The 16,854-nt window shown below is 39.7% G+C and overlaps 2 protein-coding genes across 5 annotated transcripts in view; one reads left to right on the top strand and one right to left on the bottom strand.

Annotated features, from left to right (window-relative positions):
* Nucleotides 1–8,349, top strand: part of LOC110526116 (dickkopf-related protein 4) — a 30,993-nt gene extending 22,644 nt beyond the window's left edge. The window contains exons 1-4 of one of the 2 annotated variants that reach the window (XM_021606748.2): nt 5,011–5,333; nt 5,450–5,569; nt 7,757–7,838; nt 7,949–8,349. In XM_021606748.2, coding sequence (XP_021462423.2) covers nt 5,223–5,333; nt 5,450–5,569; nt 7,757–7,838; nt 7,949–8,196 — 561 coding nt within the window. In that variant the 5' untranslated portion in view covers nt 5,011–5,222 and the 3' untranslated portion in view covers nt 8,197–8,349. Of the gene's footprint in view, nt 1–5,010; nt 5,334–5,449; nt 5,570–7,756; nt 7,839–7,948 lie in introns of those variants that run through there. The other variant, XR_005052153.1, reaches the window with a different exon arrangement.
* Nucleotides 8,350–15,202: 6,853 nt separating this feature from the next.
* The window catches only part of LOC110526111 (zinc finger MIZ domain-containing protein 2), an 88,566-nt gene continuing 86,914 nt past the window's right edge, over nt 15,203–16,854 (bottom strand). For all 3 annotated transcript variants that reach the window (XM_036980389.1, XM_021606739.2, XM_036980390.1), the window contains exon 19: nt 15,203–16,061. In XM_036980389.1, the coding sequence (XP_036836284.1) occupies nt 15,954–16,061 (108 nt within the window). In that variant the 3' untranslated portion in view covers nt 15,203–15,953. The remainder of the gene's footprint in view (nt 16,062–16,854) is intronic.

The raw sequence follows: 16,854 nt of genomic DNA, 5'->3' as shown, positions 1-16,854 counted from the left end.
AAGGAGTTTGAGGGGTATTCCCTTTTGAGGACACAAGCTCAAGTAAACAGTACAAATATGATAAAGATGATATGACATATTTTCTATTCAACAAAAAGGCTTGAAAGGATTTATATGCTTTCTACATATAATATAATCAAATTATAAAACCACAAACTATACGATTTCACCTTCTTTATAACTGTAAATTACATATTTGTATGTTTAGTGTTAAAGAAAATGTGCATATTTTCTAAAGGTCTCACTTGATCAAAATATCTTCCCCCAACACTTTAAACATCACAAAAAGCTGTGGCTTGGTTTCCTGAACTCGTTAGGAACTCACCTTTCATCTCATATTAATAATGAAGAATTTAGAAAATTCTGAAATCCACAGCACTCTCCCCTCTAAAAGTAACATGTGAATCTAAGAGAGATAATTCCTCTATTGCTTGAATTATTAGCTTTGCATAAATGATAGTCATGTACTGTTACTATATTTCTGTCAGCTTCAAATGTACCTACTACTAGTAGAATTAGTGTTGTGCAAGGTTTTTTAGTGGGGTATGGAGTACAGGCTTTTCCACTGTGTTTTGATAACTGAAATTCACCTGGAACTGAGCAGGTGCCATCGCCTACTAGCTCGAAGGTAGGTTTTTAAAAAGGCAGACCTGAATAAAACAGCCCTAGGTGAGCTGCCTGGACCAATGCATGTTCACTCTCCCTGTGTGCGCATATGTACACATCATATATGTGTTTATGAAAGAGAGAGAGAGAAACATTTGATCAAAATCCCATTTTGTTTGTCAGATGCACCAAATACAGCGTGTGTAGACTTGACCATGAAATGCTTGCTTACGAGCCTTTCCCAATGATGCAGAGTTAAAAAGTGCAAGGCAACAGTAAACAACAACAATAAAAGCAGCACCGAATTTCATGACTTTACGTCAAACGGGGTGAGGGAAATTTCAATTTCAAATGTAGCATTTTCAATCGCTTGTCATAGCACCACTATCTGACCAACCAGTGTAATTTTGTACATGCCAGATCCCTATGGGAAGGCGCATCATTCACCCAAGTTTCGTCAAAATCTTGCCAGTGCTGTTTGAGATATCGCATGTGACGAATGTACGAACGTACGGAGACAGATCCACAGAAAATAAAATAAGAAAAATACAAATAGTAACTAACACAAGAGGAACAAGAATGAAGCTATATACATGGAGTACCAGTACCATATCAATTTGCAGGGTACTAGGTATTTGAGGTAAATATGTACATAAAGGCAGGGTAAAGTGACTAGGCATCAGGATAGATAATAATAAAAAGTTATTTTAGGTAGATATGTACATGAAGGCAGGGTAAAGTGACTAGGCATCAGGATAGATAATAATAAGGTATTTGAGGTGGATATGTACATGAAGACAAGGTAAAATAACTAGGCATCAAGATAGACAACAATAAGGGTAAAATAAAGAACAGACTAGCAGTAGCATATGATGATTGTGAAAGTGTGTGTGTGTGTGTGTGTGTGTGTGTGTGTGTGTGTGTGTGTGTGTGTGTGTGTGTGTGATCTGCGTGTGCTTATGTAGTGTAAGTGAATGTGTGGGTTTGTGTGAGAGTGTCAGTGTAATGTTTAAGAGTGAGTGTATATATAGTGCATAGTCCTGTGAGTGTGCATAAAGCCAGTGCAAGATGGGGTCAATGCAGGTCGTCCGGGAAACCATTTAATTAACTATTTAGCAGTCTTATGGCTATTTTCGCAGTCTCATGGCTTGCGGAAATAAACTGTCTCGGAGCCTATTAGTCAGAGAGAGTCGATGCTCCAGTACTGCTTGCCGGACAGTAGCAGATTGAACAGTCTATGTCGTGGGTGGCTAAAGTTTTTGGCAATTTTTCAGACATTCCTCCGACACCGCCTATTATAGAGGTCCTTGATGGCAGGGAGCTTGGACCCAGTGATGTACTCGGCTGTCCGCACCACCCTCTGTAGTGCTTTGAGGTTGAGGGCAGTGAAACTGCCATACCAAGCGGTGATGCAGCCAGTCAAGATGCTCTTGATGAAATGCAATTGAGATTGTGTCATCTGTGGATCTGTTGGTGCGGTATGCTAATTGGAGTGGGTCCAGGGTGTCTGGGATGACGGTGTTGATGTGTGTCATGGCAGGTTACCTTGGAGTTCTTGGGAACAGGGACAATGGTGGTCAGCATGAAACATGTTGGGATTACAGAGAGATTGAAAATGTCAGTGAAATTGCTTGCCAGCTGGTCTGTGCATGGTCTGAGAACGAGCCCTGGTATTCCATCTGCAGCCTTGCGAGTGTTAACCTGTTTAAAAGTTTTGCTCACATTAGCCACAGAGAGTGAGATCGCACAGTCATCCGGAACAACAGGGGCTTTCATGCAAGACTCAGTGTTGTTTTCCTCAAAGCGAGAATTATAGGCATTTAGCTTGTTTGGTAGTTCTGCATCACTGGGCATCTCACAGCTGGGGAGCGCTTTGTAGTCTGTTATCGACTGCAAGCCCTACCACATCCTACAAGCGTCAAAGGCCTGTGTAATTGGATTCCACCTTCCTCCTATATTGAGAGAGAGCATGTTTGGAATGGTAGAATCAGGGTAATGGTAAGCATATAGTTGGGTAATCTCATATTTTCCATTGATGCACAACATATCTTAGGGTATGGAAAGCCAACCCTGTCATATAGAATGCAGGGGCTCTAGCTAGAGGTCTACACGGGAACTGCAGCTTTTCATACCGCACCCGCCGACTCCCTGGCTTTCTGTCCAACTTCCACTAGCTACCTGGAAAGCTGGATCCGAACCCAACCACAGTCCCACAATGTTATTTTAGGTATATGTGATGCAGCTCACTTGCGGGCCATCTTCGCAGCAATTTTGCGTCCTATAGGCAATATCAAAATGCCCAAAATAACCTAAGGAATCGGTTAAATTACCAGAGATTCTCACGTGAAATGTTCCCTCTAAATTGCGCAGGGTGCGCAGCACTCCAGGGACTGCTGCACAAAAGAAAAATCTGCCCTTGCAGAGAATCATGAGAACTTGAACTTCCCACAACTTTCTAGTTTTCCCCATTAGTTAACACAATTAACGTTTCCCTTTACTGTGGGAATTGTGATCGAATCAACGTAATATTAGCCATAACCAATCAGAGCTGTAGTAAGCCTATATGCAAATAGACCATTGCCACATATGAAGTTGTGCCATTCATTTTGAACTGGGCTGTTTTACAACATGAGTGGTTGAGATTATTATGTGCTTGTTTTGAGATCAAAGTTAGAGCTGCATGTAGCCACGTGTGCACATTTGTTCATATTCTTTTCTAGTTAGTGAGTTATTAGCTCAGTTATAGCTATTTTGTAGTCAGAAATGGGGGAGTGGTTGCTTCCTACAAGAGCACAAAAGTATACATTTCTAGCCATCTTTGAAAAGCAGTCAGGTCTTAAAGGGGCAGTGCCGAATAATATTAGAGGGAACATTGATCACGTGGCCCATTATTAGGCTATAACTATTACTGAGTTTTATCAGCCAATAGGCTAGAGGTATTTGTAGATACTTGCACTTTAGCTACTTTGTATACTTTTTAGGAATGGGGTGGTTTTAAGAAGGAAACACATATTGGTGATCAATATTTACTTCTAGGCAATTTCCTTGGAAAGATAACTGCCGTGATTTTCGGCCCATGCATAAGCTATCACCTACTCTATTCAGCTGAGACCACATGAGCACCTGATCTCTCGCTTGTGGCTACTGAATATAAAGCAGCAAGAATGATGAGAGCGGACACTTGCACTTTCTCTATGTTATGTTTTGCATATAGAATAGAATATAGGCTACCTTTTAGGAGGACAATTTGCAGACAGAGACAAATTAATAGGTAATCAATATTTATTGAAAATGAAAAGGCGCTCACTCACTATGTGCGCATTGCGCCTTTTCTATTTCAATGATGATTGTAAAAAATAATTACAACTCGACTCAAGTTGGTTGGGCGCCCTCCACTTCTTTCCATTATCAATACTTATTTACAAACATTGTAGTAAACTATAGTCTAATCATATTTAATGTAATTTCCTAGGCAAGATAACTGCCAAGTGAATATCCGCCCATGCATGGGCAGCCTACTCTATTTCATTAGGACCAAACATACAAGGCGCGCCTTTTCTTGCAAGCCCATCTAGGACAGAAGAGGTTAGCTACTTCACTTGAAGAAGCGAATTCTGAGATTTTGTGAATAATAATGTGCTTTGAATACAGTAAAAGGCTAACACATGCAAATGAGAAAGATGTCAGTTTCCAAATAACAAAAATATTCAAATTCCTAAATTCGATGTCTGACCACCCGCTCCCAAACGCACATTGATAAAATGACGACCGTGCCACAATGATCTCTGTCGGTACCTGCAGGTCTCAATGCAGCTCCATGCAGCCTGAAATAAGCCAATTTGGGTGGGGAGAAGATTGCCAATGGGTGCACAGTGACTGTTCATATCTGATTCAATATATCGCCTGATGATATGGATGATTCAATATATTAATTTTACATCATAAAAAGTAGACTCATAATATCATGTATTTACTGTAAGCATTTATAGACAAAATGGACAGAATCAACCCCTCATATCAGTCCTCTGATCTAGTTATTATTATTACATAAGTGACATACAGTATAATGATTTCTCACCATCAAACAGTTGACAAATCTTACATTTACTACATTTCCCCCTATAGCCTACACTAGTCTAGTTCTAAAGAGAGACGCTTACCATATGTTCCGGTTGGCCAGAATGTAGCTCTCATCCATGTCAATTGATGCGTTTTGTTCAAAGAATATTTCTCATTCATTAAACATATTTTTCAAAGGGCCTCTGTGTGTTGGTAGGAGGAATTTGTGTGGATTTTGGTGTGTAATGAAAGAAGTAGAAGCTTTATGCTGTGCGGGTGGGCCGGTGTTTTCTTATTTCTTTTGTGGTTTTGTTCTACCTTAAGTTATTTTCTAGTATTACATTTTGATTGATTATTGCATTGTAGGGTTTTGATTTGGCAAGAAAGGCATTTCACTGTACTTGTGCATGTGACATAAATCATTTACATGTGAAACTTGAAGGGTTATAAGTACCAGGATACACCTGCTCTGCTCAGAGAAAAGTGGGTTCGTCTTCTGTATTAGACATTTTGCTATTTACAACGGCTGGATATTGTGTCGTTTTGTTTGGTCTACAATGTGGACACCTACGATCGCTTTGCTTTTCATGTGTTCTCACTGTTTTGTGCACAGCCTCAAATCATATGTAATCCAAACCTCTAAAGAAGTGATGGATCCATTGAAACAGGTGAGAGGACCTGCAGTGGATTGACCAGTGATGCTTAGGCTTCAAGTGTTTCAAGTGTCATTCAAGTGTCTCTTTTTTCAGATTGAATTAGGCCAATGCTTTTCTTCGTAATACAGGTGGACCCGCACAGTGGAACGGTGTATGTACAGAATAATGTGAACACACGTCGCAGGGCAGATACATCTTCTCGGCGTCACAGGACAGCTTTACCTGATCAAGAACGCAGTCTGTCAGCGGTGAGTGCTATAGTGTGTGAGAGAGAGATAAGAAAGAAGGGATCTGAGAATGTTATCACTGGGTAGTCAAATTAATTCTTAAATAATATAATATGTTTCTAAACACTTCTACATAAATGTGGATATTAACATGATTACGGGTAGTCCTGAATAAATCGTGAGTAATGATAAGTGAACAAGTTACAGAGGCATAAATATCATACCACCCCAAAAAAGGATAACTCAAAAGCTTGATGTAATAGTTGAAAGTACAGTAAAATAGGATCACTCACAAGCTTGATGTAATAGTTGAAAGTACAGTAAAATAGGATAACTCACAAGCTTGATGTAATAGTTGCAAGCTAGTAATATGGGACCAAATACTATCTTTTGAATACTGCAATACACAATATACTTCTGTTCCTCTAAAATGGGTGGACTATATACAAAAGGTGCTGTAATTTCTAAATGGTTCACCCGATATGGATGAAAATACCCTCAAATGAAATTCGACAGTCTGCACTGTGACCTCATAACTATTGTATCATTTCAAATCCAAAGTGCTGGAGTACAGAGCCACAAAATACATGTAATTAACCATTTTTCCATCCAACCTTTTTGTGTGAGAAAGTAGCTACATGTTCCGATACAAAATGTGATGACAGGCCTGATGGAAACAGAACATTTTTCGGTAAACTTTCCAAATGTGGACAAAACAAAATACGCTAGACAATGGGTCCTTTTTGTGTCAATAAAATGAATGATTCCAGAAATGTTGGTGGAAATGATTTTATGTGCAAATATCGATATAATAACCATCATATCGAAGTAAACTTGGACTCACGTGATGACGTGTGGTCCTCCCACTGCGTACACAGTTTATTAGGCTACAGATGAAAAGTTAAGATGAACTTCACAGGGTGGTGAAAGTGCAAGGTGATGAGCTTGATGCTCCTTTCCAAGAAATAACGAGGGTCTTATTCTGGTGACATGATCATCGATGCTTGGCTGCCATTTGACAAATACAAATAACCAGGCTCTTTTTTATATAACAATCTCATCAAGTGGGCTATAAGTGTATCTGCGTGCTGTTGGCAAGAGCACACGTGCCAATACCAGAGTTAGCACACTCGCTATGTAATGGGAAAAAATTGTGAGAAAACCAACAGTTTTCATTTGGTACATTTTTAACCCGCAAATGTATTATTATGTCACCACGTTATCACTCACATACTTTTATCTGGAATAAGTCCATTTAATGGAAGTGAAGTGAAAATACGGATGTTGTTTTTCTGAGGGATTAAAGGAAAGTACATACATCTCTCATGTCCATTTTTGTATGTTCATTTTGAGATTGTTTCCTTCGACGAGTATCACTCTTCCTCGCTCTTGTTTCCCGGTTCCATGTCGGGATCACCGTTAGCTTTGGATTCCAACCTCAAGCTCAGGTTGGTAGAACTGATAGGTGGTGTTACACTTCATTTGGTCTTCCCTAAGGGTTTTAAGGTGGTTTTTCTGTAAAGCTGCATTGTAAGCAGCCTTTTACAGTTAAAGAAATGAGTGAGTATTGTTAAAATATTGATGTTAGAATATTCACATTAAAATGTGTCACCAATTGGATGGAAACCTAGCCACTGTCCCAATACTTTTGGAGCTTACTGTTTATGGTGTGACCTTATGTGCCAAATGACCTCTTAATTAAAACTGAAAGCGGCAATCTGCAGATGAAGGGATGGGGCTGGAGAAATGTAACCACTCTCAAATTCATAGACAAAGTAGTGACTTCCATGAGATCAAAATGACAGTTTTAACAATGTTGAGGCTACACAGTGTCTGTTTAGAGTTACACCGTTACAAACAATAGAGTAAATAAAACAAGCTTACATGTTGGGTTCTGGTGGGGTATGACAGTTTAACTAAATTCAGGACGCATTTATATCATATTCTTCAAGCACAGGAGGTTGGTGGCACCTTGATTAGGGAGGACAGGCTTGTGGTAATGGCTGGAGCGGATGAGTAGAATGGTATCACATGTTTCTATGTGTTTGATGCCATTCCATTAGCTCCTTTCCAGCTATTATTATGAGCTGTCCTCTCCTCAGCAGCCTCCACTGTTTCAAGAATAAATGACTATATCATGAATTCAATCCTTTAATTGTGCTGCTGAGTGGTAATGTGTAAGTGGTAATGTCGTTCCTATATCTACAGAGAAATACCTGCAATGGATCTCAGAAAAAGAACCAGAGTAAAGAAATAGTTGCTCATGATGATGACAACAACATAAGGAAAGGTAAGAAAGCTTGGAAAAGGAAAGCCTGGTCCCAAACTGTGTGTGCTGCCTCCAACTCTTGCAGCTCTGCATATCTGAGTGTGGTATTAACTGTCCTGTTCCCTCTCCAGTTGCAGAGAAGGCCACATGCGTGCGCTCTGGAGACTGTGAGGCAGGACTGTGCTGCGTCCGCTATTTAACAGGGAAAAGATGTCAACCCATCCCAAAGGAGGGAGATACCTGCCTCCTGCGAGGAGGACGCTCTAAACTGCGGAGAAATATTGACCGCTGCAACTGTGCACCCGGGCTAATCTGTCATGCCCAGGCTGAAAGCCCCAAAAACCAAGGAGTTTGTCAACCTAAACTGAGAGAACGCTAGAGACACTCAGGCAAGAGAGAAGATGTAGATGACTCAAGCCTTTCTTTTACTCAACACATTTGACTCAATAAACTACCTTTGTGCCATTCTTTGTTTAAAATGTTAAAGGCTAAATGCAAGTTAAGCTTTTGTAAATGTATATTTCATTCCATACAAGCTCCGGTGGTCTACTCTTTGTTTTTATTTGAGCCCCTCACCTAATCTTATTCATCTTTAAAAGACAAATCCTCACATTTCATAACTTCCTTGAATTTAATGGCATCTGGTACCACCTCTCAAATGGTCCAGACCTCATCATCACAATGTCCACTAGTGCCATCTATTGGATGAAGATTATAAGCAACAAATTGACAATATCTGAAAAGGGCCCGAGGCTAGGGTTTTGTAGCCTGGAATCCACACTGACCATCACAGCTTCAATATTGTTTCATGTTATTGATTCAGTCTGGACCTGCACCAAGAGGGATACTCTGCCCTAAATATAAAATAGCCAGTCCAGTCAGTGACCGATCAGAATCTAAAAGTGGGTTTAACACAATACCCCATGTGGCAAAATGCTGCACTTTAAAGGCCAGTGTCGTGTCTTTGGCATCATTTAAAGTGAAGACTGTTATTTTATCAAATCAATTCTCTGGAATTATTATTACATGACTAAACTAATCACGTAAATGTAATAACTAGGAAGCAGGGGCACCACATAAAATCTTCATATCACAAAATTATAATTTTCCAAATATAAGATATATTAATATCTGAAAAATGTGTCTTCTATTAATGAATTATTCTTTACCTCACGTCAGTCTCATTCCAAACAGCGTAAATTGTTGGGTACCTGCACAAACCCAGCCTTTACTATAAATCACCCATACACCAATTGGCTTAATCATTTATTTACTAACTAACTAACTAAATAATCACAGAAATGCACAAACAAACAGTAGATATGTTACTAACAAATGGTAGGGATGATTCCCAAGTGGGCTAAGCCGATATGACGGCTTGGTGGACAAAGGGAAGTGGGTGTGGACTGAGAAAGAGCAGGAAAGACAAAAAGGATCACTACACACAGTTGACAACTATATTAATTGAAATTCTAATCCTTTGCACACGAACGCTCACTCATTCGAGAATAATTGCAATCAATAACTGTTTACGCCCATGTGTCATGATCTTTTCGGTTGGAATCCGGTCCTTCTGCTGGAGAGTTCATCCAAGTCTCTCTCTCTTTCTGTTTCCCTGAATATCAGCATTTTGTGGTTAGAATGGATACTTCAGAGTACCATTCAGAAATGTTCTCATAGAATCGATGTTTCGGCGGTAGTCGGTATTCGCATCCAAGGTTTACATAATTTCTAGCTGCAGACTAGTAATTAGTATCTAAGATATGCTCTTACTCTGTAGGGATCGATAGTCTCAGAGTTGAACCATTTCTAGCCGTGTAGCCAATGCTCCATGTGGTATGGTTAGGAATTCAATAACCATTCGCAATCACAGCTCACGCTGTGGGTTTGCTCAGTCTTGGTACTCAAACCTGTGCCACCTCAGCTTGCCCAAAGTATGCATGGTCTGAAGAGGATTTCCTCAGGGGGGGGGGGGGGGGGGGGGGGTTATTCATAACAATAGAAAAGGTGGTTCTATGATGCCTGATCATGTCTGTGCTGGCGGGGGCGGGCCAATGACTTAAACTTTAAACGGAATACAATTCTCTCACATTAAAGGTTTATCATCACATGATTTCACAAATAGTTTCATCTTTACTCATTCATTTTATACAATACTTAGATGCAAACCTCATAATGGAGGCACCTGTAGAAACAGAGTTATGTTAATGTGGCTGTATTGTCTTTCATGAGGTCCCAAACATGAAACAAAACAGAAGTTGGCTTCTCCACCGACCATTTACACATTCTCCAAAACATGGATATTGTTCAGTTCTCAAATTCTGTGATGTAGTAGAAGTTCCATTGTTCTACTGTGAAACTCTCTCGCTCAATACTGCATGCCCAGGGGGAGAGTCTCCGGCAGGAATTTATGACCTGAGATAACAGAACCTAGGTGTAGGAGAGAGCAAGAGAGAGGGAGAAGCCACGATCTATACCCAGAAAGGGCCACGTCATGACAGTCCCCCCCCCCTGGGGGTTTGGATCTTGTGATTATCCTGCAAGTTACAAATCAACATAAAAATAATGACCATGTGATGTCTTGTTTGTAGATCGTTGCAGTCCCCCTCTGGTGGTTGAACTTGGTAGGCTCTCTGAAAGCGGAGCAGTCCACCACAAGGATGGTCAGTGGATGTCCGGTTTGGGATCGCCGTTCTAGACCCGTCGTCTGGTTGTCCAGACTGGAAGATCTGGGCAGTAACGTAGGCAGATGTTATCAGCGCACAAACACTCACAAAATATATAATTCCATGAATTCCCCAATAAGCGGCGTTGTGGCACGAAGTGATGGTTGTATGGGGACATTGTTTATGGCTCTATCACTTCCTAAGTGTCTCAGGAACTGAACTGAAAAGGAATGAAAGCATAAACAAACAAAAGATATACAAAAAATTGTTCTCACACCAAAATCATCTAAATGGACTGAATTCTATCTACGTCCAATGTCCTGACAAAATGACCCTATCATGGCATTGTCTCTAATGTCATGTCTAGGGTTTTCCTACGTGGTGTGTTGCTTAGGCACTATCCTAAGTTGATAACAGTTGAAATTGGAAGTTTACATACACTTAGGTTGGAGTCATTAAAACTTGTTTTTCAACCACTCCACAAATGTCTTGTTAACAAACTATAGTTTTGGCAAGTTGGTTAGGGCATCTACTTTGTGCATGACACAAGTCATTTTTCCAACAATTGTTAACAGACAGATTATTTCACTTATAATTCACTGTATCAAAGATCCAGTGGGTCAGAAGTTCACATACACCAAGTTGACTGTGCCTTTAAACAGTTTGGAAAATTGCAGAAAATTATGTCTATGTAGACCTCCACAAGTCTGGTTCATCCTTAGGAGCAATTTCCAAACGCCTGAAGGTACCACGTTCATCTGTACAAACAATAGCACGCAGGTATAAATACCATGGGACTACGCAGCAGTCATACCGCTCAGGAAGGAGACGCGTTCTGTCCCCTAGAGATGAACATACTTTGGTGCGAAAAGTGCAAATCAATCACAGAACAACAGCAAAGGACTTTGTGAAGATGCTTGAGGAAACAGGTACAGAAGTATATATATCCACAGTAAAATGAGTTTGATATCGACATAACCTTAAAAGGCCGCTCAGCAAGGAAGAAGCCACTGCTCCAAAGCAGCCATAAAAAAACAGACTATGGTTTGCAACTGCACATGGGGACAAAGATCAAACTTTTTGGAGAAATGTCCTCTTGTCTGATGAAATAAAAATAGAACTGTTTGGCCATAATGACCATTATGTTTGGAAGAAAAAGGGGAGGTTTGCAAGCCAAAGAACACCATCAAGCACAGGGGTGACAGCATCATGTTGTGGGGGTGCTTTGATGCAGGAGGGACTGGTGCACTTCACAAAATAGATGGCATCACGAGGAAAGAAAATTATGTGGATATACTGAAGCAACATCTCAAGACATCAGATAGGAAGATAATGCTTGGTTGCAAATGGGTCTTCCAACTGAACAATGACCCCAAGCATACTTACAAAGTTGTGGCAAAATGGCTTAAGGACAACAAAGTCAAGGTACTGGAGTGGCCATCACAAAGCCCTGACCTCAATCCCATAGAAGATTTGTGGGCAGAACTGAACAAGCGTGTGCGAATAAGGAGGCCTACGAACCTGACTCAGTTACACCAGCTCTGTCAGGAGGAATGGGCCAAAATTCACCCAACTTATTGTGGGAAGCTTGTGGAAGGCTACCCAAAACGTTTGACCCAAGTTAAACAATTTAAAGGCAATGGTACCAAATTCTACTTGAGTGCATGTAAACTTCTGACCCACTGGGAATGTGATGAAAGAAATAAAAGCTCAAATATATAATTCTCTACTATTATTCTGTTTCACATTCTTAAAATAAAGTGGTGATCCTAACTGACCTAAGACAGGGAATTTTTACTAGGATTACATGTCAGGAATTGTGAAAATCTGAGTTTAAATGTATTTGGCTAAGGTGTATGTAAACTTCTGACTGTTGACTGTTCTAACTGGCAAGGTAACTGCTGTTTGACAGAAACAATTGTGTATTCCCAGTGCTGAGCTAGTAGTAACTGACATATTACGTGAGCCAATGTTTCATCACCTCTCGGCTGAAGTGAATGAACTACTAGCAGATCGTTAGCTAGCTAGTAGCTACCACAGCCAGTTCAGCTCTAGCTAGTCTCTCACTATCTCAGGTAGCAGTATCTAACAGGTGTTGTGTGTATGGAAATGTTTTGTAGCCATTGTTTTTTCCCATTTCAACAGAAGTCATTTGATAATGTATCATTAGCTAGAGCTTGCCAAAAGTTGGCTAACATTAGCTAGCTAGCACAATAACTTTAGCTATTATTTTTGTTCAATCACACTATACCTGAATCAAACGATGAAACCAGTTACCAAACGATTGAAGACCAATCTTCTGATGTTTTTTCAGCGCAATGTTAGTTTTTATTAGTCAGTATAGCAATGTAACGTTATTGATCTGACAGTTACCATAGCTAATTTCCTACTTTTCACACTGACATGGTAGAAACAGCTCCACAGGCTTCACTGTCATGATGCACATTCAGTACGCTATGCTCATTATGTTTTAGCAGGATAAGATGGTGACAGGTGTCCATGTAGGGTCAGAGAGCCAGGGAAGACCAGTCTGCGGATGTCAGGTGAAATTTGCAGAATATAATCAAAATTAGTGAATGGATACAAAGTTCCACCTTGAGTTGATGGGTAGGCTACAGTCTGGGATCTGGAAATATTGATTAATTCCAATTATTGAACCATTGATTCTATTCATGGATAATATCATGTATAAATGTACACCAAGGTAGTTCTTTGCCATACCTCATCTGATCAGGATCAGATGGTGACAGGGGTCTCATCAGAGGCAGGCAGCCAGGGAAGGCCAGTCTGTAACAGCACAGAGGTGAACTTTTGCCGATACAACACTATTCTCCCTGTGCGTCAAACATTGGACAAGCAAGAAGCTTGAAAGATTGAAACTATTTTAAGGCAGTCGATTTAATTTCCAAACTGTATCAAGGGTTGATAGAGGCGAGTCCCGATGACATAAAACATGTAAAACAAAAATGTGAGGAAGACCTGGGAGATGTTATTGATGATGATTAATGGATATGTTAGAATGCTCAGTTATGTTCATATACTCTCAGACATAAATTAATGCAGTTTAAAACTTGTTTGGGATAGGGGGCAGTATTTTGACATCCGGATTAAAGCGTTCCCAAAGTAAACTGCCTGTTACTCAGGCCCAGAAGCTAGCATAAGCATATATTGGTAGATTTGCATAGAAAACTCTAAAGTTTCTAAAACTGTTCAAATTATGTCTGCGAGTATAACAGAGCTGATATGGCATGCAAAACCCAGAGGACAAACCACCCCCCCCCCCCAAAAATAATTCAGCCTACTACTATTTTCAATGGCTATCACTTTTATTATAAGGCAAAGTCCTCCCAGATTGCAGTTCCTAGGGCTTCCACTAGATGTCAGTCTTTAGAAAGAGTTTCAGGCTGGTTTTTGGAAAAATTAGCCAGAAATTTACATTTTTCTAGGTGGCTCCCATTTTGGCTGTAGTGTTTCCAAGCGCGTGAATGAGAGCGCTCTTTGGTATTTTTCTCCGGTAAAGACAATAACGATTCTCAGTCTTAAATTTTATAGTTTATTTACGTATTAGGGTACCTAAGGTTTGATTATGAACGTTGTTTGACTTGTTTGGAAAAGTCTATTAGTAACGTTTGCGATTCATTTTGTATGCATTTTGATGGAGGGAAACTGGGTGGATTATTGACTGAAGCGCGCCAGCTAAACTGAGTTATGGATATAAAGAAGGACATTATCGAACAGAAGGACCATTTGTGATGTTACTGTGACCTTTTGGAGTGCCAACAGAAGAAGGTCAAAGGTAAGGTATTTATTAAATCGCTATCTGACTTTAGTGTTGCACCTGCCTGGTTGAAATATGTTTTTCATGTGTTTGTATGCGGGGCGCTGTCCTCAGATAATCGCATGGTTTGCTTTCACCGTAAAGCCTTTTTGAAATCTGACACAGCGGCTGGATTAACAAGTTAAGCTTTATTTTGATGTATTACACTTGTGATTTTATGAAAGTTAAATATTTATAATACTGTAGTTTGAATTACGCTTTCTGCAATTTCACCGGCTTTTGTCGAGGTGTCCCGCTAACGGCACACCTTTCCCAAAGAGGTTCTAACTTCATACAATTCTACTCATTTTGCGATGGGGTGAAGAGAAATGTTTGCAGTTTTTAAAACGTTATCGGAGTGAGAGTGGCAAACAAAATTAATGGAGGTTCTCTGGTCTGTAATTGGACCATGATTACTACAAGTTTAGATATCTAAACATTTTTTGCTGACATGGACTTATTGAGTGACTGTCAGTGACTTACAAAACAAGAGAAAATCTGCTGATGCACAACCAAATGACGAAATTGCACCTAGTATATTCTACTATTCTAACTCTCAACGGTAATGGGACCCCAAATTAGTTATTTAATAATAAATGATCCGGGGGCCTACGAAAGGGCCGCTAGTTGCCCATACCTGTGTATTTCATTTTTCTGTCATTCTGCAAAGAGCAGGCCTTACAAAGTGTTAGTGTAGGAAGAATATAATATCTGGATATATATCTGGATCAGTAAGAACCAGACGTTTGCAAATGAATTCACATTAAAAAAAAATTTAACAGGGGACTACATCTGGTTGGTGTGGTCATCTTTGATTTAGATGGAGCCATATATTTACATGTAGCCATAAAGGTATGGCTTTGGCTCCATAGCTGCTCCAAAGAATTGAGTCTCACAAAGCCTTACAGATTGCCATTTATTCAATTTGCCTACAAGGTTGTTAACCATTGTAATGAATATAATGTCAAACATTTATGCATAAAAATCTGTTAATTTAGAATATAAAAAGACTGAGTAATTGTTTGTGTGCCGGGGTGCTAAATGATCATAGCTTGGAATGGTTATGTAAATGTGGAAATTACATTGCTGTTTTGTCACTGTTGTGCATTGATAAATCACAGTAAAAGGCAGTGAAAATACATATTCATCTTTGAAACACATAGGGCATCCCCTCAATGTATTCATCTTCCATTTATTATTGTAAATTAAAAAAGGTTATTTAATCATACTTTTATGGACATTTCAAACTCACCAAATTCAGTTGGACATAAACTTGCATCACAACTGCATTGAATAAGAAAATGTACATACATTGATAATCCCTTCTAAATGTGATTCTAGTAAGGAAGCATTTAAATACAATTGGATCCTTGGGCAAGAAAGGTAGTAACAAGGGAATGGATGCGGGAATAGTTTACAGATATAAAACAAAATATTACCATAGTTTATAGTCAGACAAGGGACATCAAAGTTTTTCCTCATATTCAAGTGTCTCCTCGACACGCCTACTACCACTGACGGCCATTTTCGGCTCAAGGGGAGCTCTTATATTACAGGAAGTATTTTTTATACCCACATTGTAGGTGGGATACTTCTTGTATGTAGTTTATGTGTTGCAGGGAACCATGGGAGACTGGAGAGGAGAACCGGGACTCAGTTGTTCTCAAAGAGGGAGAGTAGGTCATCATTGCTGTTGTTCGGTAAATCGGGGGGACCAAGGTAAGACAGTAGCTCATCTGGATTTGTCAATTCAGGAAGTAACTGTAGAGGAGAGAGAGAAATCAGAATCCCTAAAGATGTACGTACAACAACAGGTAATGCGCTCATTAACACATTGTGCCTCGCTCATCAATCAATCATTCACAGTTCAAAATAGTCATCAACATTAGCATATGAGCACTGTCTTGCACATTTTTTTTGTAGCTCAGATTTTTTTCCTTTGGCATAAATGTACATCTGTATATAAATTTATGCACTCACTACTGTAAGTCGCTCTGGATATTGTAAATGTAAAATCGGTCCGAGACCACTTGTATGCAAATTTCCTTGCAGACAGGGCTCTAAATTAACTTTTTTCATTGGTAGCACATATATTTGTTTTAATTGATTGAGATATAGCATACTGGGCGAATATGAATTCTAGCTACTTTTGAAGCATGTTGTGCACAAAGAAACTAATATTTAACTCTGTCACATCTCTAAGTCATTTGTGGAATAAAAGCTCTACCTATTGAGATGCATTACATTGAAAGTATTTCAAGTTTGTGAGTGAGGACATGCAAGAGATCAGTCCTTCATTCTTTGATTTTCTAAAGACGCCATGTCTTTTCCTTTCTTTCTGTGCCCCCAGATGTTTAGAAGTACTGGTAAAGTTACCAGGTTGTTAACTAGCTGAGGTAACATGACTGATTGTTTGTCCTTTAAGAGCAAATTCTTATTTACAAGGACAGCCTACTCCTTCCTCCCCGTCTGGGAATTGAACCCCGATCTCCCTTGTGCCCGCACGACACAGGGATTCTTTAGCTAAATAGCCCAGTACTGTGTAGCCTGCTCT

Source organism: Oncorhynchus mykiss, chromosome 6 (assembly GCF_013265735.2).
Source record: "Oncorhynchus mykiss isolate Arlee chromosome 6, USDA_OmykA_1.1, whole genome shotgun sequence".
NCBI classification, from domain to species: Eukaryota; Metazoa; Chordata; class Actinopteri; order Salmoniformes; family Salmonidae; genus Oncorhynchus; species Oncorhynchus mykiss.
Note: the sequence above shows the minus strand (reverse complement) of the source record. Positions and strands in the feature narration are given on the sequence as shown.